The 27,591-nt window shown below is 41.4% G+C and overlaps 2 protein-coding genes across 6 annotated transcripts; one reads left to right on the top strand and one right to left on the bottom strand.

Moving 5' to 3' along the window:
- The first annotated feature begins 237 nt into the window (after positions 1–237).
- LOC112572904 lies at positions 238–19,823 on the top strand. Of its 5 annotated transcripts, none has more exons than XM_025252888.1 (16): positions 239–646; positions 1,045–1,124; positions 1,650–1,850; positions 2,380–2,522; positions 3,001–3,130; positions 3,623–3,772; positions 4,237–4,439; positions 5,334–5,436; positions 6,468–7,527; positions 8,370–8,483; positions 8,967–9,086; positions 9,474–9,551; positions 9,765–9,886; positions 10,701–10,903; positions 11,880–12,097; positions 12,960–19,823. In XM_025252888.1, exons 1-13 carry the CDS (start codon positions 535–537, stop codon positions 9,875–9,877), a joined length of 2,607 nt encoding a protein of 868 aa, XP_025108673.1. In that variant the 5' UTR covers positions 239–534; the 3' UTR covers positions 9,878–9,886; positions 10,701–10,903; positions 11,880–12,097; positions 12,960–19,823. The 5 variants fall into 5 exon arrangements, with proteins under 5 accessions (XP_025108676.1, XP_025108673.1, XP_025108674.1 ...); XM_025252889.1 differs by lacking the exon at positions 9,765–9,886 and adding an exon at positions 9,988–10,056 and having other exon boundaries at positions 2,989–3,130; XM_025252890.1 differs by lacking the exon at positions 9,765–9,886 and adding an exon at positions 9,955–10,056 and having other exon boundaries at positions 2,989–3,130.
- On the bottom strand, positions 17,767–27,591 carry LOC112572095 (chorion peroxidase-like). Its single transcript, XM_025251625.1, has 13 exons — positions 27,432–27,591; positions 27,047–27,165; positions 26,248–26,371; positions 25,874–26,044; positions 25,574–25,631; positions 25,296–25,396; positions 24,744–24,950; positions 23,773–24,121; positions 23,241–23,380; positions 22,816–23,020; positions 21,669–21,838; positions 20,636–20,738; positions 17,767–20,204 (listed from the first exon to the last, which is right to left on the bottom strand). Exons 1-13 carry the CDS (start codon positions 27,502–27,504, stop codon positions 20,138–20,140), a joined length of 1,887 nt encoding a protein of 628 aa, XP_025107410.1. The 5' UTR covers positions 27,505–27,591; the 3' UTR covers positions 17,767–20,137.

The raw sequence follows: 27,591 nt of genomic DNA, 5'->3' as shown, positions 1-27,591 counted from the left end.
TTATAACCATATGTAAAAATGCTGAAAAGAAAATAGTATTACAGTATTGGTAATATTGTAATACTATATCTTGCTCTAAATTTAGTTCACAACTAGGTGCTTTGAAAGACTTGGCGTACTGCACAGGAAAACCGTTGTCTTTACACCCCCGACCAGCTCGGCTTGGTGACAGAGCAAACGTCTGAGTTACCTCCCTTTGCATTGAATCTTGTGCGCGCGTTCTTTAAGTTTCTGACGTCACTGAAATACGTCATCACAAGATGGTGACTGGCTGGATACGGCTGTGTAGCCAGCGGTCACCACAGCGCTTCTCGCTATCGACTGCACTGATTTCTAGCCAACTCTCCAGGGTAACGACATTTTCTGCTGCACATGGTCGGTAGCCATAGGACTGCTGGGTGTTCAGGAGAATGGACGTTTCCTGGCGGGAGAAATGTTGTGATAACGTGAGGCGGACGCTGGGTAGGCATATGCTTAGCGCGGGAGGAAGGGAAACGCCAAGCGACTTCGTGAGGTGAAGTAGAGTGCACCACAATGCCTGGGAAAACGAGAGGCCTTCCAGACAGTTTCTCGTGTCCATGTTCCGTAAAGGACCAATGCATGGATATTCCAGAACCCTGGATGGAAAGGCTTTTGCCTTATACAGGTGTTGAGATCTTGCTCGCGGTCTCTCTCTCTCTCTTTCTGTCATTTATAAATATATTGCTCTTACACATGCACACAAAACATCTGCTTTTGAAGTCCTCATGGATATAATTCACCGTGGTCGTAAGGACCCCTAAGAAACCAAAGTTTTCCATTAACACCTCTGACATTTATCTTTAGTGTGCTCACTGTATAAAATAATAAAATCAACACCTACTGCACTACCAACCACTCCGTACCCGTTTCATGTTTTACCTGTAATCCCCGCTCCCCACAGTGGAAATACTTTTCCTCCAAACAGAAAATTTCTTTACCTCTGCACATTCATACCAGGACCTGCACTTACAGGACACGATACTGTCCTGGCGTAAGAACTGTGACGATCATTTTCTCCTGCAGACTTGCTTAAAGGCGTCGAGTGGCAAGATTCCAATGGCCGTGTTTTCTTCCTGGATGACCACGGCGTGTTTAGGCCTTTTGTAAGTAATATTTTAGCCATAGAATAATTTGGCAGCATCATCTGGTGGTGTGTACTTAATGAAAAGAACCTTCTTATCCTGACAGGTATTGTCAAAGCTTGACAATGAGTTTGTTATATGTATATACATTTTTTGTTTTTGCATGACGGCCATAGAAATAATTGAAACATGCATAACTTTAAATGAGTGTCATATAAATAATTTATCATGGTCACCTATCCCACCAAATCCAGTAAAAAAAAAAGCCGCTTTATTTATTCGGGTTTTCTTTGCCTCATATATTTAGCTTTTATTGTTTGAAAAAGTGCGTCCCCTAAAGAGATATTTATTATATGTGAACGTCACAATGAAAAATGCGAAATATTGTTTATGAGTAAACTCCAAAATGAAAAGTCTTTTTTTTTTTTGCGTAGACGCATATTTTTTGTTGGCTCGTGCAATTTTTCCAAGGACCAATAAAATAAAGTCATTGTCATTTTTCGATTAACTTACCCTTCTTGTTCCCTTTTTTTTTTTTACATCTAGAGCTGGGACAGGCTGGCTAGTGGAGAGATGTGCGATTGGAGAGAGCTGGAAGGGTTGCCCTACAATATTGGGGAGATCCTGCAGCAGTTCACATCCATGCCCCTGGACCGCATTCACCATTATGCTTACATGGGGGAGTACCTGCGAGTCCTATACGATGAGAAGAAGCTTTTGGATGTGCTTATTCATGTTGGCAACAAGGTCTTATTTTATTTCTGTGCATCAATGCAATGCTCAGCAATGTTAGTAAAAAGCTTCACTTTCTTTCCTTGAAGCAATGTCCGATCTCTTGCAAAAGGTCATCTAGCAGAGGAGTGGAACATTCTCAGGTGCCACTGTAAAATGACTTCCTTGGCCTCTTTGTGACAGCAGGTAGTCTAAGACTGTTGGTTGTCTAAACCCTCGTCCCTGATGATTTAATGATTTGGCGATTCCCGTAACATGTGGCTACGAAAAGAGCTTCTAAGTGAATATATTTCATGGAGATCTGTCACTGTTTTTAGTTTCCCGTGATCATGTATGTGGTTGCTGGGGTAGGAACATGGGTTGTTACTTGTCGTGATCTTCTTTGTTTGTCTCTTCAATGTTTGTGAGAGAGAGAGTGCAAAATTATCCGCATGAGAGTTAAAAGTCCCGAAGAATGATTCACTGAGTACAAGTCAACGCAGGCGAAGAGATGCGTGCAAAAGGCGACTTCAAAGCTTTGTTGTTTTTCTTTTTCGCTCCATAGGTATTTGCCGCACATCGAATCGCCTTAGCGTGTCACAGCATATACTTTTCACGAGCCTTCATACTGACCCACCACCACGACAACAAACTCTCTGAAGTGATTCTTAACGGAATTGACCCTGCTGCCTTTCAGACAATTCTAAGGTTTGCAGTTGGCATTAATCGTACTGAGCTAAGGTGCTTTACTTTTGAACAAGAGTCTAAAATAGCGATCCCTTTGACAACATTCATACCTCCTTTTTTTTGACACGTTGGACCTACTTCTGTTACAGCTCTTTTTCCATATTCCGTTGCAATTTCTAGCTATTCTGATTTCTTGAACCTTATTTTTCTATGTTTTCTGATGCATTACTGTTTCACATACCTTTTAATTAATATGGACTGCCATGTCGACACCTGCTATATGCCTACTGCTATATTTTTAATGTATAATTACATAATCTTTTTGTGATGCACATCTTTTATCCTCTGCTTACCGCGGTTTGTTATCATCTGCTTAGCACAGTCTGTTATTTTGCGTTCGCTGATCATTCTGCATTTGTAGTTCATTTGTAGTTGCATTTGTAGCTCAATGAATGCATTCTGTAACAGCATGCACACACATACCCAGTTTTGTTCCTAGGTTTATCTACTCGGGTATTCTTTACGTCAACGACTGCAATGTCCAAAGCCTCTTGGCGGTGGCAGGGACGCTACAGATCCCGGCAGTGTATTTTCGATGCCGAGATTTTCTTGGCACACTAACTTTGGAGGTAGGTCAGCACGGGCAACTACTCTTCCCTTCTTCTGGTACAATTTAAGTGGGAGATAACCATCTTTATTGTCGCTGAAAAATGTGCTACGTAGACATGAATGGCATTAGCTGCATGTTTAACATTTCTTTTTCGTCTGCGGAAGAATATAAGTCATGACATTGTCTACTTTCTTTCTTTCTTACATTCTTCATTGATCTGATTTGCTTACTTGCATTCTTTCTTGTTTCCTTTCCTATAATTTGAGGACACAAAGTACACAAACAAGAACAGCATCGCGCTTGTGGAAAAAAAAATGACCATAAAATATTTAGAGAAAAGTTAAAGCAGTTATTCCTCGAGTAACTATGCACGCACGAGAGCGCGCGCGCGCACACACACGCACACACAGACACACGCGCGCGCACACGCACGCACACACTCGCGCGCGCGCGCGCGCCTTTTAGCTGAGAAGACATGACAACCTGACATTGAGCATGTCGAGCTCAACAGCCCAGTCCCCTGAGGGAAGTAAACCCCAACGCCATACGAATGAAGTACAGTCATATAATCGACAACTTCGGGTACGCTGCCACCATGGATGTCTTTTATGCCCTTCCGGTGGATACTGTGGAGGTCATCCTTGGGGATGATAACATAAAGGTCAGTTGCTATCCGCATTTCGTCATATGATGATGTAATTGGTCACGTGACTTGGCATGCTTATGTTGCTGGTCCCCATGTTTTCCCTCCATAAGTAGTGTAGCTGACCACGCTTTTAAGTTAGGGACTTTACTATTTTCGAGCAAGACAACTAAAACAATGTAAGTCATCAAGCAAATAAAAAAACAGACATCAATAAAGCTCGCATAAAGCTGCCAGTACTTGTCCAGCAGGAATGATTTCACACCGAAAAGTTTACTGATTTTCGCACAACACATAAGTAAATATAGGGGAGGACCAAACTGTCGCGGCACATCTGCAGCTTTTCAGACCTCCACAAAGAGAACACACGTTCGGGCTGGCGCGAATGACAGTGGGAAACTTCCATAGATGGGGTTATGGTGCAAAGACTAGGGCATCACAATTGGTAGCAGGTTTGATAAAAAGCTTGCCTGATGCTGAAGGTGTCCAGCGAGATGGAGGTGTTTGATGCGGTGATGAACTGGATCGGCTATGAGCCGGGGCTGCGACGCAGGCACATGGACCGCCTGATGCAGAAAGTGCGCTTCCCTTGCATGTCGTGCGAAGAGGTCATCCAGTGCTCCCAGGCCAACGATCAGGTCTCCTACTCCCCTGCACTTAAGAACAAGATAATGGAAGCTACCTGGTGAGTTGCCCACGTCTTTGTGTGTGTATATATATATATCTGTGTGTTAGAGAGGGTGTGTATTACTAGTGCTTACTAATAATAAAGCATTGGTTTGGCAAATGATAATTACCAATAATATAAAAAAGTTAGAGGATTACAATAACCATCTACACGTTATAATGACAAGTAAGCTTAATTTATGAGACTTGCAGAACGGACTGAACAATTGAAATAGTTCAAGACCCTATGGAGTTGCTGAAAGTCATTCAATAGGTTCTGCGTAAAAAAAAAAACATCAAAAAAAAAACAACCATAAACAAACAAACAACAACAAACAAACAAACTTGGTAACTAAAAGTAACCAAATTGGTTGCAAGGATTAAAATTGAGTGCTTAATTATTCCTACATCGTATTTGACTGTAGAATTTAGTTCATTATTAAATAATATATATATTTTTAATCTCTACGAATGTGTTCCCTTCCTTCCCAGCTCAGACCATTAATTTATATTAAAAAAATCCTTGATTACTGAGATCTTTTGACAGAGAATACATCATCATTTCTGTTTGATCGATAAGATTTACATGAAAGTCTTGGATTGTACTTGGGTTCTACCTCACCTGTGTGGTTATAAGTCTAGGTCACACCACTGCAACTTATCGCTAGCGGGAGATAGAACCTATTAAAATAGACAAGAGTACATTTTCGTGGCAAAATAACAACCTTTCCAACGCTACCAGTGATTTTGCTTTCGAGCTTCTTGTTTGGTGGGTGTGCACAAAAAAAGAAAGAATAAAACACAAAAAAGTGTATGACACGTCATGGATTGTCTGATGTATTACCTTACCGATGTCTCTTTCATCGTCATCGCCATCACCTTGCCATGCTGATCGCCAATGATTGTCACTTAGGATCCTCACTCTCAGGAAGGTCAACTCTTACGATCCTTTTCATCTTCCATGTCCTCATCCTCGAAAATGCTTCAGCGAAGGGCTGTACTCTTCGTCAAGCAAAGTAAGAGAGCGGTTGATTAATTAACTAACTATAGTAAACTAGCTAATTACTTAATATAATTATTGTAGTTAATCTAACCCACCTTTTATAAACTGTATTTGGTGTCTTTTTTAAAATTATTTTGTCCTTGTCATTAGGCTGCGTATTTGTTAGCGAGTCACTCTAATCTGGAAAGGGTTGGTTGGCCTAGAATACGGGGGAAATCCTGCCTACACGGGGGAGTACCTTCGAACCCTATACGATGAGAAGAAACTTGTGGGTGTGCTACGCCAGGGTTCAACAAGGTCACATTCCCCTCGTGCGCATGGAAATCAAACAATTTCGAAAAATCATAAAAAAACAACTATAAGAGATAGAAAGAATTTAAACTGATAATAAGAGATCAAACTATGTGAAACAAAAATGTTTCTATCTGAATCCTGCATGAACAGTCACTTATTAGGTAATCCAAAGCAAATCAGGTTGGTGTAATTGAATTTATAAAAAAATTCACACAGGGTTGCACAGGATATATCATGCTGGCACAGCTTACACCTCTAGGAATCACACTTTAATAACTGCATATAAACTTGAAATGAATTAACATTGTTCGTGTAGGAAAAAAAATCAGATTGATGCATTTAATAATATTTTTATCGGTTCACTACGAAGGTACAGAGCCGCGCGAAACCATTCACTACGAAGCACTGAGTGCTTACGAAGCAAATTTTCACCGGTGTTTAAAAAAATTATATCTGTTAACCTACAATAAAGACAACTATTGTGATACACCGTTTAAAAGAGCATTTAAAAACATTTGCATGGTGTTAATTTTAAGAATTGTAGGTTCTGATTTCTTGTAGTAAGCTCACATCAAAGATTGTAACTGTATGTGGCAGAGAATTCAGAAATCGAGCCAAAGGTCAAAAGTCAGAAATTAAGATTTTTTTTTATACATAATATATACAAACATAAAGTACCAAACAAGATCAAATTTTATAAGAATATAAATATTACTTACTGTTTTCTTCTCATTTCTTCTCATTCCTAAGATTGTCATCTCCGCTGTCAAATCCCAGTACAGTGTTGGGGGCATGCACGCCGAATGTACTCTCTTTAGCAAGGCGGACGAAGAAAACATCGTGTTCGCACCTCCTCTCTGTTCAACCTTTCGCGAGCCTTCTGGTCGCGACTTTACCGTTCCATCTACACCTGTTACTGGCCCCAGTCTATACCACCCCCCGCAGAGTCCTGTCAAGTCCGCACCCGAGATAGTCGGGAACTATGTAGAGAATTCCGTAGCCCCACCGCTCTTGCAGAAGTCCTCCAGCAGTGGTGCACCGGCATATTTACAGTTTAAGGCTTCAGAACTCGTCTTAGAAACTCAACAGCAGGAGACACTTACTCCCAGCAGCAGTACTCCCAGCGTCATGTCTGTTGCCAATGAGGGAAAAAGTCGCAGAGATAAAAGTCGCACAAAAGGCCAAACATCCAAAGCTTCCGGCATCTTTTCAAGAGCCGAGAGTAACCCCGAGATTACAGTGGAACTACAGATACAGGGAGAGAACAGCAAACTTCAGGGGATTTCAGCCGGACTGACGATCAGTCCCCCCGACAAAAGCATTAACCGCGACAAGAAGAAGACGGATTCCACACTGATGCCTGGGGGCAGCTTGGACAACCGAAGAAGCCCTGGGCACTCGCCGGCAGGAGGCGAGACTTCGTCCAAATCACCCCTGAACAAGACTGAGAGAGCGAGTTCTAGGAGTCGTGCCAAGGCCAAGAAAACCTCTACCAACTCGGGGTCACAGTCTCGGTTCCCAGGGCCGATGTCCAAAGAAGGCGCCACCTCGCAGATTTCCGAGAAGTTTTCCTCTGAGGTCTTTCAATTTTCACAAGCCTCGAAGACTGACTCTGTGTTGCGAGGTTCTTCATCTACGAGCTCTTCGCAAGACTTTCACCCAAATCTCTTGCCACTAACTGTGGAGTCATCTTCATCTTCCACCCTGCCTCCCACTTCCCCTTTTTCTACCCCGTCGCCAACAGTGATCCAGTTAAAGGAAGTGCCGCAGCCTTACTTGAAGTTCTACATCAACGACGAGCAGGGTGAAGGTGAGAAGTTATATCATCTGACTCTCAATGTCTATTTGCAGTCTCCAACTCGAGAACTTATTCTGTGATGTTACCGTCGTATCACTATATCGTTGAGCGCAAAGACAGGTGCACCTGTTCGAAGATTGGATTGTTGTGTCACTGTACCGCTGTGATATGCGCAATTTTTGAGTGAAAAGTTATGCTTCCTCTTATCCTTGCTCTGATTTCTCTGGGTCTCTATAATTATAAACAGTCTTTTTATGTATGTAAGTAATAAATTCCATACTCATTCTTTGACAAAATTTATAAATTATTTGCATCTCAGTCTTTTTTCTAGTTAATTAATCTATGTAACCCCGTTCGTTCTGTTTTTTTTGGTCACCCATATTTTTGTCTTTTTCCTTCATTCTCTTTTCTTTCTTAGTATTTCGTTAATTCATTCGTTCATTCATCCAGTTATTCCTCACTTTTAAGACATTGCATTGTGATTTTACACCTTGTCAGAATTATTCAGTATACTGTTGGCATCAACAAACAAAAGAATTGTGAAAACTTGTCATAATATCTTTCTTTATGCATTTAAAGCCAAAAATAATCTTGTTGATATAGACTGATTTAATATTTGATTAAAAATGTATAACTGCACTTATACTTCCCTGCTCAGTCATATTTCCGTTACTTTTGATTATAACATTGCTTTATCCCTTTTTTGGACAATGACATTGGAATACATTGATAAATCAATCATTTATTCTCTTCTTGTTTAGTTTTCAATACTTCATTTCTTTTATGATCTCGTTTTTATTTCTTTCTTTTGTAGTAAATTTCCTTGTAAGTGTAATTTTTAACCATGTTCACAGGACGAATAACTGTAGTCAAAAGTAATTCGAGTAGTACGTCTACGGTCAGCCTCCCTCCTGGGGTAGGAGACATACTGGCAGTCGGCGGCTTCATGGAAACAGATGATAATGAGAGTGAGTTCACCTCTTCATCCAGGCATGCCCTGCGCAGGTTTTCTCTTAGACGTTTTTGCTTCCACGAACCGTTTCTTGGACTAAATAGATTTCAGATATTAAATTCCTATGTTGATATATCCCAAGGGGCATTTTTTTGTTTTTGTTTATTTATTTGTTTGCATATTTATTTCGCACTATTCGTCATCGACTGTTTCTCAATATCAGCTATGGGCAAGGTTCAATGAATGTTTGTAATGGATAAAATCATAGTATAAGGAATTGTTGACATTTTTTGGAAACTGTTGCAGTAATAGCTGTACCTTGATGGCTCCGGCCCAACACAAGTTCACGTATCGGACTTATTATTCCCTCTACGCGTACTCAAATCTCTTATTGCAACTACGATGCTGTCCACATCTTCATTTCTGTCTCCTGCAGTTCTTTTCGTACAGATTTAGTTCTGTGTCCTGCACATGATTAGTTCTCTGATTTTGTCGACAGGCGCAAGCCAGACTAGTCTATACAATGGAGACAATCGAAATTGGCATAGGTTTTCCAACATGCCCGAGACCAGAATCAACTTCGCAGCTGCCTTTCTCAACGACGTGCTTTACGTCATTGGTACGTTATTAGTACGTTACCAGAGGAAACCGTGGAATTTTCTTCCCGGGGAAAGACAGTTTTTTTTCTTGTCAGTTTATGAAAATCTTTGCGTAACTGTGAAATGCTTTGGAACTCACCCTCTTCTCAGGATAAGGACGTGCACTCTGTTTGGCTTATTGCGTGAACTAATGGGGTGTATAATTAGGTTTCTACTTTACTGTACTTTATTACGACGATGTACGAAATACTTGGGATGTTCCTGACTCGCCCTCTTTCCGATGAGAGGCAACGAGCTTTCTGCATTAGGTGAGGAAGGGGATCAGCAGGGTTCTAGAAATCTGAGGACTTGTCGCATTAATGTTGTAGAGAAGGAGGTTGGAATTTTCATTGTTTTTAATTCTGCAGGCGGCTACGACCCGCATGACATGGACTGCATGTGCCGTGCTGCTAGAGATGTGTTCACTTTGACCTTAAGACTCAGAGGTAAGGTCAGCTGCACCTCATATTCCTCTCACCACTCATTCTCCCCTTTCTTCCTATGTAATGAGCAAGTACTCGCACAGATTCTTTTGCTTTCTTTGACGCTTGCGTGTTTGTATTCTTGAAGAAGTATTTATGAAACGCTTTCAAGGGCTGAAGGCGGTTGTAGGTAGGTTCAAAGGGAGAAAGATACTGATATTTTGGAGTGTTTGGCAGTTTCAGCAAGCCCGGCTAACCTAAAACAACAAAGAACATTTGGAGAACTACGATTCTATGGTACAGAATGTGAAAGACTACCGACAACAGCTTTCGTATTTCGCTCTATATAATGCTAGGCCGTAAGTGAATAGTCAGAATAATGGCTAATTTAATTTTTTTTTCTTAATATAACCATGTTTACGTAAAGGTGGGATAAAGTCGGAGATTTGAACCATCCTAGATCCTTTCTGGCGGCGTGTGCGTTAAACGGCAAACTGTACGCCATGGGAGGGCAGGACGACCGCGAAAAGTGAGTAGCTAGGCTCATCATCTTCTTGATCCTCTCCTCTATGTGATCATTTATGTTGTATCTTGAAATCTGGCCGCCTTCGCTGTCTGATAAAAGCTTTAAATCATCGAATCTCACGTTGTTGGTAGGAATACCAGACGCTTTGAAGAAGCCAGACTATGGCTGTTGTTTATTTTTTAATCATGACGTGTTACATTAGCAAAGTGACTGATTAATATAATATTTGTCGTTAGACAACAGCACCGTCGCTATAAACTGGTAAATGATTAAAATTTCAAGTTGAAAGGGAACTGAGCTGTACCGAGAGAGAACTGTTACACCGAAAGGGTGCAACTACAATTCAATACAATGGCTCCGAGAAAGAATTGTTTGCTTCCGGTACCAAAGTGGAAGGTGTTGATTGTCCTTCAGTAAACTTTTGATTTAAGCTGAATTGGGGCATTGAAGATTGAGAGGCATGTCCAATATTCCTTTATGTAATAGGGGCGAGAGAGGGAGAGGTGACACATTCACACAGATATCTTCGTGACTTAAAGAACTGAAGAGTTTACCTGTGCGATAGAAACCAAGCACTTACCTTTGTGATAAGGAGAGCTGACGGTTGCTTGTGTGATAGAGAGTTCAAGGCGGTTTTTCCATTGCAGTGTGCTGGAGACTGCCGAGGTGTACGACCGGCTACAGGAAAGTGGTCCTTCATCGCCCCTATGACCTGCGCCAGGGTCAGCGCCTGTGCCGTGGGGTACGAGGGCAAGGTCATAGTGGTCGGAGGGTATGGAAGGGCGGACAACGATTCGACTCCCTGCCCCGTGTTGGCGTCAACAGAGTTCTACGATCCAAAGACCAATTTGTATGTCATTTTTAGACTGTGGTTAGTGGGAAATGTGCAACTGTTGGCTATAAAGTATGAATCTTGGGTTGAAAGGAATACGGTGTATAAAGCGGAAGATGCAGTGGTGGGGGATGTATAGCAGGTACTTGGTAATGTAGGGTATGGGACACAGAAAAGGTAGGAACATGTGATAAATTGTCTTCTTGTCTCTATTGAATGGGTGTTGATGCATGGATAATTTGGGGATTTTAGAACTATTTTTCTAGACTTTAATTGCTGCCTTCTCCGTGTGCAAATGTAAGTGATCAATTTGTAAGTGTAAGTGATCAATTTGTAGTGAGTTGTGATCAGTCCTACATTTTTATAACGCGTGCACTGAGCTTTTTACCTGCTCACTATTTAGTTTCAGCTAACTTCAGCTGAGCTTTTTCTTGTTTGTTTCGTTTCGCTTTGCGCCTTTGTTGCGGAAGCACGCTACTGTAAAACTAAGCAGCAATGTTTTAAGGGTAGGGACCACTACATTTATCTTAAAAAAAAATATGATAGAAATAGTTATTATAACTGAAAACAGCAGTAATTTAAGGCAACGAGCAGCTACAGTAAAGCTAACTACAGATTTCAAGAACAGAAACCAGTTTTGTCATACCCAAACATAAGTTTTGCAAATTTCCCTGCGTGCTCAAGAGCAAAGTGCATTGTCAAAACTTTTATGTGTTGTCTTCGAGACAGAATATAGTGGATGAGTACTTTTTGAAAAGATTTCAGATGATGCTTGGAGATTCTTCGGTTCAAAACATGGTACACTACGCCTGTATGTGTCAGACCCTAAAGCACTCTCACTATGGGGAGAATGTGTGTTACAAACCACAATTGTGAGACTTCATGTTGCAGAAAATAGTCGACGAGACTGCATGTTGCAGACCGTTATGACGATGCGTGTTGCAAGATTGTAGGGGTAGAGGGGCGGGGTATGTGATATACGTTGAATATGCAGGTGGCAGAGTATGGGCCCCCTGCGGATGCCGCGGGCCCAAGCGAGCATGGTGCAGATGAACCGGAAGCTCTTCCTGTGTGGTGGGGCGGCGCACGATCCGTCCACTGGCAAGCTCAGCAGCATTAAATCCGTCGACATCTACGACCCCGCTTCCGGCGTCTGGTCGCACCTGTCCGACCTCAAAACTGCGCGACATAACGCCGGGGCAACGGTGATAGGTAAGCTATCCGTGAGTGGCTGATAAATGTGACGTGCGTTTATTTGTTGTCTTTGTAAAGCACTTACAGCTAGCCGTATACTTCCAGTTATCTTTAGTATTACCACCGTCCTAAGATAGCCGTTTTATGTGAAGAGAAAGCTTCACTCCTGTAGTATGCTGCTGTGTTTCAGTGTTGCTGTGTGTAACAATTCAGCCAGTAGTTACTTCATAACTTATTTCTAACTGCCCACTATTAAAGAGACCGCTCACGGCAAAATATCACATTTGAAAGAACATTGTTAAACATTACCTAACAGATATTATTAGTACAGTAAATTACAAAGCACGTTAAAAACGGCGTTTTTGCCCTATTTTAAGGTCTAGTACTGTGCAAGCTTTTTTTCCCCTTAAATCACTGGGTTGAACCCAGCACAATTTCCCAAAGCGTGAGGGAATAACTCTCCACTGTTTTAGAGATATATATGTAAAAATATTGGCATGCTCAGAAAGATGTCAAATTCTACGTCCCGACTTTTCCCATTATTTTAAAAAGACTTAAAAGGAATACTAACTCTGTCCAGTCATTACAATAATATTTTGTACTGAAGTAGACCTTTAAGTATCAAGTCTTTCACTCCACTTTCACTGTATGTTTGATGTGGTAATGCAAGGACAGCAAGTAATTAGAATACATGCTTAACGGGTTTATTGTGTGTTTTTTAAAAAAAATACTTTCAGACTATCAACATGCTTTTCAACGGTCACAAAGAATCAGTTTCTTTCTATGTTAATTAAGCAGACAATATACAACTGAAAAAATATTTATTTCTTTAAGAACGATTAAAATTAATCTTTGTTTATCATACACCTATATTTTGTAGGTCACAAGATTTACGTGGTGGGGGGTATATCTGCCCACAACAATGAAATCCTCCGTTCAGTCGAGTGCTTTGATACGGAAACAAATACTTGGATTACGTCAGTTCCAGACCTGCCATTGGGAGCGAAATCTTTGTCCTGCATCGTGGTACCAGAAATGATGAATTATGCACATTAATTTAGCTCCAAGAATGAAATGTTCGTCCAACCAAGAATTAATGACATTATCTTTCTGGTGTAGTATGCACTTTTATTTGTGCTCTTGTTTACTTCTCTTTCATAACAAATAATCTATCGCCTGATGCATAGGACGTATGTGATGGTTAATGTCTAGAAGTCATTTCGTTTGAGTATGAAATACTGGCATTTTACCTGACTGCTTGGCGTTAAAGCTCTAGTGGGGGAAGTGAGGTGCGCTACACGGGTGTCGAACCAGTAACCATCTGTTCGGACACCAGTGCTCTAAGCGCTCGGCTATCCACTTCCGCACTATCAGCCAAGGTTTGCAGTAGCTGACGAGACATTCTGTAACTAACAGCACATCATGTAACTGGTAACACTTTCTGTAACGTATACTATGTCCTGTAATTAATATGACTTACTGTAAATGACAAGACGTTCATTAACTGAAAACTCACGTCAGTAATTAACAACTCTGCCTTCCCCTCCTCCTGCCCATAGCCCCCACACTTTCTCCGCTCTCTAGTACGTGTGTGTAAGTGTGCGCGTACGTACAGGTAGCCTCATATATCGTTCACCTGGCAGTCTTGAGGACACCGGGTGCACCAAACCATCGATCAGGCAGGGGAGGGGTTGCGACACTCGTATACATACTCCTCCGTCGTAGAAGCAACTTTGCGTGTTTGTCGTCTGCTCTGGGCCCGTTGTCGTTGTCACCATGCACTGTCTGCCAGGCAATCAAGTGGTACCCGGAGCGAGGGTGTGCGCAAAGCTCCCGCGAGCTGTCTGGGTCACGTGACCATACCCACGCGACTAACTGGATTGGGACAGTTAACCTCCCACAGAGCTGCCTAGGCCGTGTCGTCAGTACTCGTTGTAACTCCAATCTGGCTCTAAGTCCGGTTTTTTTTTTTTTTTCATTTTTGTTTTTCCCTTTTAAGACTCATTGATTTGTAGAAACCGTTTGCTTGCTATGAATAGCACGGCTATAAATATATGTAATAATTTGTTATTGCCTCTACAACGTCCTTTCTGGCGGTTGTTTCATTATTCAAGCTGACATAATACCCAAATCTCTCTATAATCACATTGCATAATCGTTTTTTCATGTTCCAGGAAAACATTACAAATATATATATATTATTCACCTTCGAAATTTCTTCCAGAGGCTATGAAGGATTGTGGCAATGCTGCCTCAAGAAATGCTTTTCTTGTATCAAATGAGCTCTGAATATAAAAACAGTCGGTGCTGAAGACACGATCGGTAATTCAAACCTACGATGCCCCCACCCCACCACATTGTCCTCGTCCTGCTTCAGTGAGTGATTGAATAAAAGGAGCGACTTGTATTAGGGGCTTATGATCTCAGGTGGCGCACACAATGTACTAAGCGCAATGCTTCGTTTCCTATTCTCTGTCTGACCTGGTGTTTCTTCATACCTCTCTTCTTTATAGTCAGGCAGTCCGCCTTAATGGATTTTCGACAATGTGTAGAGCTGCAGGCTTACAAGCACCGGTAATCTGTCGGTCGAAGATTTCACACTACGGAGTCGCTTGACAACATGTCACCCACGGTCTTCAAAAACATTTCTTCAGACGAATGTTTAAGGCAGTATCTAACTTAATTGTCAAGACAATACTAAAAAATAAAAATTGGAAGCTATTTAAGCAACTGTAGGGAACAATAATTAAGATAACTTCTAATTCTGCTTTGCAGTGTTTTGACACGCTATTTTATCCATACTTTATTGGCAACCATAAGGTGTTGCCTCTGTCCAGTTGTTCCCCCATCCGCTTTATCAGAAGCCATAATCAATGGTAAAAGGAATAAACAAGATTTTTTTGAATTATTACATACAGAAGTGTGCAAAAATATAATTAATTAGTAAATGATTAATAGACAGTCCGAATGTATTGCATACGCATGATGAGTATGTTTGTTGCACAGATGTAAACTTGATGACTGCGTAGTTCTGCTGGCAACAAGGCGCATCATCGGTAAACAAAAACTGCATGAGAACTGCTGTAATCTAAGTATGATGCTGCCTCTTTGCTCTTAGCAACACCTCACGACGTACCTGCAGTTACAACGCCGTAGTGTGCCAACCGTTCGATTAGTTCTGACCACGTTAACGGCGCTGCTGCTGTCTTTCGGCAAAGCAGGTGACCTAGAGTAAAGTGGGAGATACCTAGCCAGCTGGGGGGATATGGGAGGACAAGAGAGGGGTACAAGTGTGCGTGCCTAGGAACACCTCTGTCGGCGTCTTCAGGTGTGGGCTAGCGTGCACGCGTTCCTTGAAGATCCTCGTTGGCGCGCGCAGTCTAGATGACATGTTGTAGTCACTAGTATCTTTGCTACTATCCTGTTCCAACACCCTCCTTCAGCTACCAACAACTGCACCGTCGTCAAAGCTGTAGGAACAGTTTTCTAGAGAATTGAAACAAGTCCTGCCGCGGAAAGGGATGGGGGAGAGCCGTTCCGCCATTCGTGTGTACCTTGATCGTTATCTGCAGCGTCGCAAGGCTGAACAAAATGGAAAATCGAAGCAGCGATTTATGTCGAGGTGTGGATATTCTGTTTACTCTCCTTGTAACACCTTGATATGCTGAGGAATGACTGAATGGGTCACTGTGACTCGGCGACATGTTTATGCAAACACGGACAATCACTTTAGTTCTTTATTGGCGTTTTCTGTTTAAACTGTTTTTTGAGGATCTACTGATCAAAAAGAAAAGTATTAGTAGACCTGTTCTGCGGGTGGTTACTTCAGACGTTCCGAGCCAAAGGTGAGCGAGAAACCTTGACGTCAGGTGAGAAACCTCAGTTCTACGCAAACAAGAGAATACCATCCGGACTATTCACCTGTCGCCCCACAGGGATCCGCTACGTGTTCAATCGACAATAGAACGCGTTAGTCATAGAAGGCTGGCTAGAGTGTGCCTACAGTTGTGCCTGACAGTCTTTCATTGCTCTGTGAACAGTCTTCTGGGTGACATTAAAGTACAAAATGAAAGGATTTCCAACACAAAAATGAAGACGTCTTCAAAGAAAATGACAGAGTTTTGTTGATGATTTGTTTAATGATGGCGTAGCAGAACTTGTACCAAAATCAAAGTGAGTGCGGAATCGTGTTAGCAGACCTGAGTCTCCCCATCTCTAAAGCACAAACTGTTTTGATCTTCAAAACGGCAGTAATGGGGCTGAAGGATGTGCTTGAAACAGCAAAGCCGTCTGTTTCACAAAGACTAGAATCTCCAAAGCAGGCGCAAAGAAAATCACCTCCTTCACGAAGGAGGCAAGGAACAGCAACTTTGTTGAGGGACGTGGTCAATGGCGAGCACGTAGAAGAGTGGGAGGAGGGGATCAACAGTCCCCAGATGCGGGGTGATAGCCGCTCTGCTCCAGGAGGCGGCGTTTCTGTGACGGTCTTAACCCTGGACGGCAATTTCTCTCTTCCAGCCCCCGGTGACCACGACAGCCATCAGAATAGGAACCTGGACCATGAAGAAGATCTTGTCGAGCTGAAACTGGTGAAGGATTTTTACACCCGTCGAAAGTACGGGCGCCGTTACGGTCTGACGGACAGGTCCACGGAGAACAAGACTGTCCTAAGCCTAAGTCTGTTTGGCACGAAGTATTTCAACAGCAACGACTCACCTTTTGAGGGCGTTCCCGGCAACAAAACCGCGTCCACGATGAAAGCTGCTAACAAAGATTCGATCGGCAATGCCTCTTCACATCCTGGTCTGAAACAATCGCTTCTCAAAACAGTCGACTGCGGCGTGTCAGGAGAGTCCAAGTTCAGCAGTTATCTGTCTACGTCACTTCCTGGACTTACTTCCTTGCCTCGCAGTGGACGGATACGGTCCGATGATCTGCTCCAGTTGACGCGGTTTGCTGGTTCACCCTCCCTCTTGCTGGGTGACTTTGGTTTTAACACGGCGCGCACGGACCATCTCTCCGGCTACAAGCGGCTTACAGGGTCTTTGGAGAAAGAAGGGGTCGGGGACTTGCAGCTGCTGAAGGTCCTCCAACAGCATGCTCAGCGTCAGATCGTGGCCTGTCAAAACACTGGGTACTTCCACCGAGGAAGTCGCGCCGCTCAAAACGTGCTCAATCTTCGCCAGACTTTCTTCCCCCGGGCTGACTCCTACCTCACGCGTTTCCTCCCCATCGAAGGGAAGGGAGGTTGCCGAGAGAGGATGGGAACCCCACCTGTGGTAGTTCTTGGCGAGGAAGAGCGGCGAAGACGATTGGTTCATCCTGGGCCCGGAGCGAGGCTGAGCGCGCCGAAGATACCCGACAGGCAGCAGCAGGCTTCCCATAGAGCTGCACTTCCGGCCATCAGCGGAAGTTCATTGACAGTCATGCTTGCAGAAGGTCATGGCGAATGAGAGACTTGACAACTTCTCTGTGGTGGAAAAGTTTGAGGTTTATCACACAGGAACTCCATATTGAGGGACTGTAACTCCAGGCGGTATTGAGGAAACGATGCTCTGACCGACGAAGACAGAGCTTTCGTGAAAAAAGAAGTGAACTGAAATAAATATTGAGTGAAGAAAAGTGTAATACTGCGGGACAGAAAGTGACTGCGTTTTTTGTGCTTGTTTTTTTTTTTTTTTTTTTTAACCGTGAAAATAAGTCAAAATCATGACAGAGTGTTGAAGGTATGTTTCAAGAATCTTTGAACCGCGAACATGCAGCATGCTTTCGAGTTGCCGATATCACACATCGGCAGGTAAGGTAAAAGAAATCATGCTATTGTTTTAAACAGTTTAATTTATTGTAGACTTTTGATATTTATCGTAATTACTGAACATATTGAAAGACATGAAATGAACAGGTTCAACAAGCTTAATACTTAGCAAACTGTAGACAAACGAGCTCTTCAGTTGTCATGGAAATCTCAGTGTTTTACATCAAGCTCTGTGTCTTACTTGGATTCAGCTGCTCTGAACACAGATACCTTCAAATGTTGTAATGCCAATTGTCTCACCCTTTCTATCACTTTTTTGCCTATTGATTTGTTGTTAATAGTTGTGATAATACTTGTTCACCTGTTTGTCTTCCTTTGCAGACTTATGACATTCTCCATCCGTCCTCTTTGTTCCCCGATTCCTCTTTGCGCCTTCTATGTTTATTGCTATTACTTGTCTGCAAGGCTGTTTCTCCTTCCGTCAATTGTATTCTGTCCATGTCTCCTTGTCTCAAGCAATAAAAGCCTTCTCCTTCGTGAATAAATCACATGTTTATTATTTATTATTGTAATAAAACGTAAGTCTTGATGCTCTCTTGGAAGGTTTTTATCATTCTCATAACTGTAATGTTTATTTCTACCACATGGAGTACACGTTTTGTAAAGATTTCCTAATCATTTCGAAAAGACTCATTATGTGTGGCTTTAAATGGCTTGCAGCATGAAATATCGGTTTCTAAAGTCATGTTTGTAAAGCTTCTGATTATGTGTCAGTTTATGTGGACTTTGTCCCTTATTTGATGGGTGTTTGATGGTAGTGGTGGTGGTGGGGTGTAGTGTGTGCAGCTATCTGTAATTCCAAATGCCTTTCATAGACTTTGATGCTGTGCTCCGTTCTGTATAACTATAGCGTGTGTCTGTAAATAAAAGAAAATATTCAAATAGGATTTCAAGAGTTTTTTTTTCATATTTGTTCCAAAAATAGACTAACATAGTTTGAGAAAGTATATGTATCTTTAGGTTATGGCTTCTTTCTGTTTCTTAATCTGTCTGTGTAGATCATTCACTGTCTTGTTTTTCCGATGTCCACAGGGCTAGCAATTCAAAATGTGGAAATGCTTTTCACGCCACAGTTATATAAAATCTTTTACATCACGGGTGTATACTATGTTTGCCTCATTTGCTCAAATGTCGACCCATAGTTGTACAAAAAAGGCCTACAGTTAATCTACAGACACATAACACTTGATTACCCCAAAGCACACCTGGTTTGCACCTCGCGAAAAACTTGCTAACGGGTCATAGTATGTTATGTAATGATCTGATGTTCAGGTGTCACCGACATGTTTCGTTAACAACAAAAGAGATTTTACTATTTGTGTTCCAACAGCGACTAAAGGGGACTAAACTTTCTCAGCAATGTTACGATGTTGGAATAGAGGTATCGTGTACAATCCCATAATATGAGTACAGTAAACACGATGGGGTGTAAAGGTGTGTTCTGTTGAGAAAATACTGTAATGAACCGGTTAAAATTATGTCTGGCAGGTAAGGCTGTTGGCTTCGCGTGCTAACCAGCACCTATCAACGGACATGTTCGTAGAACGTTTCTATTACCACTTACGAATAAAAATGGTTCTCTGTTTTAAAGTGTACATCCAAGTGCTTTGCTGTGTGTGTGTGTGTTTTATTCTTGCTCCGGGCGGTCCGGTGGCGCAACGTCATCAGCGCCTGTCATCAATACAGTCGAGGTTGGCTGTCCTGGGTTCAGCTCTCGTCTAAGGCACGCGGTTATTTCTCTGCATGTGGCATCCGTTTACAGGGCTGGCCGTCTTGTCGTGATTTAGCTTTACTTGCTGGCTTGACATAAAACACCAGTTCCCCTCCCCTTACACTCGAATGATGTGTTACTGAGCGGCCATTTAATTGGATGAGAGAAAGACATGGGAAACAACTCTCGAGAAAACTAAAGCGTAGCGTAACTTCCCCGCCCCCCAACACACACACAAAACAAAAACAAACGGCATGCGCTCAAGCAAGAGGGTGCTGGGGAAAGACGAAAAGAGAGAAAGTATATGCACACTTCCCTAATATGAATAAGCATGCGATTCTTACTTTCAAATCACATTTTTATCAGTGTTTGAAAAATAATTTCCTTAACAATGTGACAAAATAGAATGTACACGTAGGCAGGCAAAATTTCCTTACAGATTCTATATATCAAAATACCCATGTGAAAATATTTCCTTCTCCTATAATTGTAAGCTTTGAAAGCCACCATGTGCCGGCGAAAGTGATAGTTGTTACTTGAAGAGCCTCAGGTCAATGAAGCTATGCCTCAGTTCAGAACAATCCACTTCCGGGTTCGTTCTGAAAATAAAGACAAGAATAGTATAAAAACAACAAAATAACGAGGATATCAACTAATCTTGTGACTAGACACTGGGATGCTATTTACAATGACTAGAGTACTTCAAAACATGGACAGCAGAACTACAAAGGGTTGGTGTATAAATAATTTAATTATTTCTACGAAATTAAAAAGATCATTTTGAGTGAAGATGGGAGTGAGTAACCATCACCCCCTACACCAATCCTATCATCCTATCAGGGTCAGGACACACTCACACACACAATTATGGAATTTACATCGTGGAGAATTTGCAGAAGAGTACGTAAAAAAAATTTTATACATCACAATTAGTTTTAAGGTCATGGATGTAAACACAAAGAATAAAAATAGGAAAAGAGGGATTAGATATTGTTATCGTATAACGGGGCACGAGGATGGTAATACTCACATTTCGTTAAAAACTTCGAAAGCTTTTAGCTGGACACTGTTCACTCGCCTGGACATGCAGATCACATGGGCCAGAGTAACATATCGGATAGCTCTCAGCTGGTCTGGAAATTAAGTAACAGTTATGACAGTGAATTGTAGACAATAATAATTATGTGTGTGTGTTATCAGTGATGACTGAAATGAAGTAAACAGCGATGTGTAAAATGATGTTCAGTTATGTCACAGAAATAACATTTTGCTTCACATGAGTATGTCATTGTCTTGAAATAAATGGGTTTATTTCATCAAAGCATTTCTTTTCTTTGTCGTCAAATTTTAAAGCTTGATACGGTTAGTATTTTTTTTTTCTTGACATGAGCATCAGTAGTTTACAGTTATTCGGTCTAATGTCATACATTTTCGGAAGGAAACTTTTTGTTATAACTACAAGACATGGACAATATAATATAAAATGAAACTCATCCTGCTGCATCGCTGTTACATATAAACCACGTCTTTCTTCTATTATTGTCAGAATATCTTAAGGCATGTGACAATGTCTGAAATTCCAAATCGAAGTAGCACCACTGCACTTCTAGTGAATCTATTAATATCTAAATTGAAATACATCTCCCTGTGTGTAACAGATCATAATTACATATGAAACTAAATCTCTAACTGCTATTGATGATATAATTCCATTCTTACCTATGACAATCATTTATCATTCGTTTAAAACATTTAACATCAAATTAAATGAAAAAACAGTTAAAATAGAATGTGTGTGCATATGATTGTATTATATTGCAAGATATTGTAATTTCTATTTCATGTATCTGTGAGACAAAATAAATGTTATATATAAAAAAAAAAAAAAAAAAAAAAAAAAAAGAATGTGTGTGTGTGTCGCTCTTGCGATTTATATGTTATGTATAAAATATTATTATTATTTATTATAATACTTTCGACTTGTTTTTATCAGACGAGTAGAATAAGGTGTGATATAAATCTCTGTGGAAATTTTCGTGACATAAAAGACCGTTTGAACTCACCATTGGTAAATCCCTCGAGCTCACTGACGGTCTCGAAGTAGAAGCGGTCGCCAAATTTGAGACTGTGGAACTGGATGCCAAGCAGACACCCAAGGGTGGGGCCGACGAGTCCACCTGCCAGAGGTTTCTCGGACATGAGTCCAGTGAAAAGGTCTATGTCGTCAACGTTGCTGTAGGCAGAAACGACGATAAAATATTTAAGGCATCAGCAAGTAAAGAAAAGATTTAAAAGAAACACAATGACGATGATAAAGGTTTTAAAGGAAGCGGGGGGGGGGAGAGTGGTATTGCACTGAGCCAGCAACAAAGGCAGCCAGCCCTGTACACAGATGCCACATACAGAGAAAGCATAGCTTGCCCGAGACGAGAGCTGAACCCAGGACAACCAACCTTCGCTGTATTGGTGACAGGCGCTAACCGTTGCACCAACGGACCGGGTTTTTAAAGGGATGTTGACATAGTTTACACATATAATAAAATACAAGGATGCTGTAGTTTTTTGAAAGAAAGACTTGTGCTGTAACTAATTTATGAAAACTTTGTTTTGCCCCAGAATAGGCTGGTTTCGTCGTAACATGCAATTCTTCTGGGTAAAAGTTTTCGTCTGTTGTGTGGTGTCTCGAAAAATCTCACATACATGCGCAGTAGTTGATGACAAAAAGGTAGGTCAGCCAGGCAGAGTTCATGATGGAGTAGAAGACGATAGAGATGACAGCTTAACAAATATCTGGATCATGTAATTTTTACCACTAATTTTCAAAATTAGACCTAATTCCACTAATTAATGAGTTTCAACGAGAGATCAAAAGAAATCGTGTAAAGGGTATACTGTACACCTTTTTTTTTCTTCTTGAAGAGCATGAATTCTTTCTAAATGTCTAATTCTTTACAGTGTAGCATTTTTCAATTAACATTCTTGGCAGGTAAAGGAAAACATTTTGCCTAAAATACAAAGTGATATAGTGCTCCTGAACAGATTCACAGAAAATAACTAAATAAATATGAATAGAAGCAGACAAATGGTTTACCTGGTACTGAAAAATGTAAACCTTTCAGAACTTTAAGAAACGAGAACTAGTGATTGCAATTAAGGATTTTAAAAAGGTTCAGCTTGAGAAGGGGAGGTAGTTTGTACATAGGTGCTTACTCATAAACAGTTGCCAGCTTGAGGCCCACTGCCGAAGGGACGAACTGTGAGAACGATGTCAACTTTTTCAAGCCGCAAATTTCTCGGTAGTTGTTGTACGAGGGCAAACCATGGTCTCGACCTCGCTGAAGATTCAACGCAATCAGGTCCAGACCGCGGCTGCGCGCAGGTGCTGGTGGCTGGGTTCTAGGTTCAAAAAGGTGACCTGGGAAATTGGAGAAGAATAGTACGGTCTCCAAAATGTTCACTAGAAAATGAACATCGGTGTTACAGGACGTTAGAATCAACTATCGAATGTTTAGGGAGAAAAATATCCCACAGAACAAGCTTAAACACCGTTGTGTAAAAGAAATGTCTCACAGCTCAGAGGACTTACTCAAAGATGATGATTGATGATTGATGATGATTAATAGTAGTAGTGGTACCTGTAATTTCTTCTGTAAAAAATCTGTCAAATGCACGAGCGCCGTTGGTAAACAGCGGGCTAACAAGAGACAAAAGCACGCCTTTGAAATCCTCGAAGATAATGTCGGGCTTGTTAAACAGCTGCCGAAGCGGAATTACCCTGAAAAAAAAGACAACTCGAGATAAAGCTGAGGTTTGTTCTGGCAACGATAGAAATAAGGGAAAAAAATCAGTCTGTAATGGACCTCTTCACCTGCTATGTCAACCGAATGTAAACGGTATTTTAAAAAGGTGTGCAAAACTGAGTTAAAGGACCTTGGTTAATGAGATGTTAGAGACCCACACTTATCTCTCTAGGCCAGCCTTTTGGTGAGGGATGCCCACATTTCGTCTAGTCGCTCCTTAATCTTCCTCAACTCTCTAAGCTTCGAGGTGCCTTGTTTATAGCTAGTCAGCTGGGATGCTCCGCCACCCGGGTATCGAAGCACTAGAGTCCTCCTCCGATCCCGAACGCCTGTCTAACTACTCTGCCTTATTAATAACACATCTTACCTGCCACTGACATTGAAGAAGGCAGGGATCAAAGTGTGACCCATTCGAAAGACGGCAGTTGCAAAGGCGTTGTAGATGGAGGGATCGACTGTCGGCAGGTACCTGGTCCTGCTGCCAGTGAGCAGGCTGAACTGTGAGAGGATGCTTTTCGGAAGGAAGATAGGCAACCACTCGCTGTACTGGATGTTCTGCACGATGGCGCCGACAATCTTGCGAGTGAGCTGGAAGATCTCCTCGTGCGAGTCGTAAGGGCGGAGAGTGGCGAGGTCTCGTGCGATCTTGTTGTGCAGCTGCAGGAAGAGCGTGTGCACGACAGTCAATCCCGGCTGTTCGCTCACACGATCGTCTCCTGCAACATACCCATTGGTTAAAGCACTCGTGGGGTGCATTTTTTCCCAAGTATTGGATAAAGCGGGGATAAACTAATTCCTCAAGTCTTGGTGATTACCTCCCTTACGTGTTTTTGATACACACCTATAAACATAATCATGCACAGAAAGGTCAATAACACATGTCATTGTACATGAATACTCTAAGTTGTCGAGCTCTTAGCCAATAGGAGAACCGGTACCATAAGCTAATAAGGCTTATTTAGAGTGTTCTAAACAACACGTGATTGGAGGGAAGGAGAGGAAGCACATCTGTACGATAAAAGAAGGGAAAGTGAATTGTGCGAAAAGGTACTGAGCTCCACTGGTCATTGGTCAGTTTGATAAGAGAGCTGAGGAAAGGCATGTGAATCTCTTTGTGGCATTGTCATTCATTGATTCCCTCTTACCCTAGTTTCTTTTTCTGTAATTTTCACTGGACTGTTTAACTTTCCTGTCCACTGATTGTGAATGTTATGTCTGTAAAGTAATCCGACTATAAAATTCTTCCATTGCCAGTGACAAGCGAGAGCGACACACTAATTACTCTTTATTTTGTTCTTAGTTCGACAGAACTCAGTCATTGGTTTATCAGTTGCCCACCTGCCAAAAAGCAAAATCGGCCTGGACTGTGAATACAGTTGTCTTGTGGTCTGCGAGGAAGTAACTCTCCAGACTCCGAGCGTAGCAGATGACTAGGTTCTCCTGAAGAAAGCTTCTCTCTAAGGTTAAGCTGAACCTCCTGACTGCTACCGTACACCATCGACGCATCAATAAAAGAGGTGGCTGTGTTTATTTGCTGTCTCGGGCCTGCAACGACAAACAACAATAATAGTAATAAACGATGACATCATCATCATTGTCGTCGTCATGTCATAGTCATTAATGACAACAGTAGCAGTAGATGCATAGTCATTGTCCCTGTCTTTTTTGGTTTTGCTGTTTACAGGCGCCGAGAAATACAAGAAATAAGAGGATGAGGTTTGGCGATAATGGCTAGACTTTCAAATATATTGGCATAACTATACAAGTATTTTTAATGTGAAAAGGCCAGTTAACGATTAAAAAAAAAAAACACTCCCAACTGAAACAAAGTAAAAGACTGGACTTTCTGCTTGATATGTAAGTGAAACCAGAAGAGATGTCGTACTTAGCCTGGTGCCATTTTCGTCCGTGCCGCGAGGGAGCGCGAGAACTCCAAGCAGGACGATTCAAAGCGCGGATCATTATCTGACTTGATCATCGGGAAGCAGTCACTGCGGAGTAATTGTTTGATTACTAAATTACTGATACACAAATCCCTTGTTCAGATTGTAATGTTCACATTTTAGCTAACTGTCCTGACTATAATAAACAAAAATGCATGTAATAATTAAAGTGGCTGGTAGTATAAGCCTGGTCTGATGCGAAAAAAGGCTGCAAGTATAACTTACGGATTGGGAACTGGATTCACCGTGCCGTTGACACAACAGGCAATGGAACCATTTTGTCCTGAGCAAAAGAAATAATACGTCGTACAACAGAATACGACAAGTTAAGGCGATACAGAAAAGAAACGGCCATAAAGGGGTGGGGAAAAATAAAAGAGAGAAGAAATTAGTGAACGAAAGAAAAGCTTAGACAAAACGACATAAAGGAGGAAGGAAGGAAACATCAAAATCAAGCAAGAAAGAAACGAAAGGAAGATTGAAGAAAGAAAAAAATATATAGTCCAAGGGAAGAAAGTAACTTACTGGAGGATAAAATAAAGGCCGCGAGGTCGTGATCCATAAACTGTCCCCAGGCCATCAGCATGACTGTGAAGTTCTGAAAGTCCACCACGTCTGTGTGGATGAACCGACTGACGTCCAAGGCCGCAGGGAGGGGCCTGCCGCGCACCCCCAGCGTGCGTGGGGAGTCGACACCTAGCGGGAACAGCCATAAACATGAGCTTCATCTTCTTTGTTTACTAGCGTGAGTGCGTGCATGAGTGCGTGTGTGTGTTGACAATCTCCGACTTACCTAAAAATACCCTTCCGAGCTAGGAAAGCTATTCACAAAAGAATGGATAGAAGAATAAAATGTGTGTGTGTTGTTGAAAAAGGGACATTGATCAGATAAACCTTACCGTTCTCGTAGTCAGGGGGAAGTATCCTAGAAGGGGGGGTGTTGGCCATGCCCAGGTTAAACACATGGTTGCCACTACCGTCTGCCGTGCGATATCTTGCAAATCGGGAATGTTTGGGATGAACCTGTTAACAGATTTACTTGCAAGGTATTTTTCTAGCAATAAGAACATAATAAAAATCATAAATGGTTCTTGCTTTTCGAACAACCAGAATGACGATAAATGAAATTAGCAAAGTATTTTTTTCTAGCGAGGTCTATAGTACAAATAATAACGATGATTTATTTATTGAGGAATGCCTTGTTCTAGACATTAGTTTTCTGAAGTTTAAAAAAATGTATTAAGCGAATAACCCTAGTTAAAATTCGTTATTTTATATTTTTACGAAGCGACGAAAGGACTAACAGTTTAAATAACATGTTAAAAGTGACTTTAAACACAATCTAATTTGGATGAACTTCCTAATAAACGATAATAGTATTCATTTTTTTAAATTTAGGTCTAAAGTCGAATAATATTTATCACCTGAAAAAATATTTTTTCTATTTAGCTACCAATGAATTATTTATCAATAAATAGCACCCTCAAAGCAGAAAGAAAAAAATAATTAAAATCAAGAAAGTAGTCGGGATGTAAAATGGAGCGAGGAATTGTTGCCAAGCGAGAAAATATGCAAACACTGTTGTCAGTCTTGACAACCTGGCTTCAGGTGAAGGTGAAGAATTTAAGAGCTAGACAAAAAGTCAGAGAAGAAAAGGTTTTGTATAGGCATCACGAAAACAGCACTGAGTTTAGTTACCTTGGTGTGATCCTGATACGCTATCCATGGCTCCACATAGATTGAACCAGTGGAGACAGCGTTACCCAGATGTGGCATCAGACAATAGTCGGGTGGAGATTGACTCCTGCTCGGCAACTCTGTCAAATGTTGAAACAAATATAGACACTCGAAAATTTAATATTTTCCACACTATTTACTTTGAGTGCTTGAGATGTAGCCAACCGATTTTTTAATATTTATGTATGACGGGTCTTACTATTTACAAATTATCCCTAAAGCTTTATTGACATTTACAGTCGCTAAACAAACTTTAAAATAGAGAAAATAGAAAAAGGAAAAATAATAACAAAAAATTAAACTGCCATGAAAGAGGATAAATGCAATAAATAAATATATCGGTTACCTCGAACATCAGAGGTTGCCACAGAAGAGATGAAGGCTGCCGTAAGAAACACGACGGACAGTTTAAAGTTCATTTCTGTCTGGTTTCAAGTCCGAAATTTATCGCTGATTGACTGTTTGACTGTATGTTCAATGACAACGACTTTATCAAACGCTGAAGT

Source organism: Pomacea canaliculata, linkage group LG9 (assembly GCF_003073045.1).
Source record: "Pomacea canaliculata isolate SZHN2017 linkage group LG9, ASM307304v1, whole genome shotgun sequence".
In the NCBI taxonomy this organism is placed as follows: Eukaryota; Metazoa; Mollusca; class Gastropoda; order Architaenioglossa; family Ampullariidae; genus Pomacea; species Pomacea canaliculata.
This window is presented reverse-complemented; position numbering and strand designations above follow the sequence as displayed.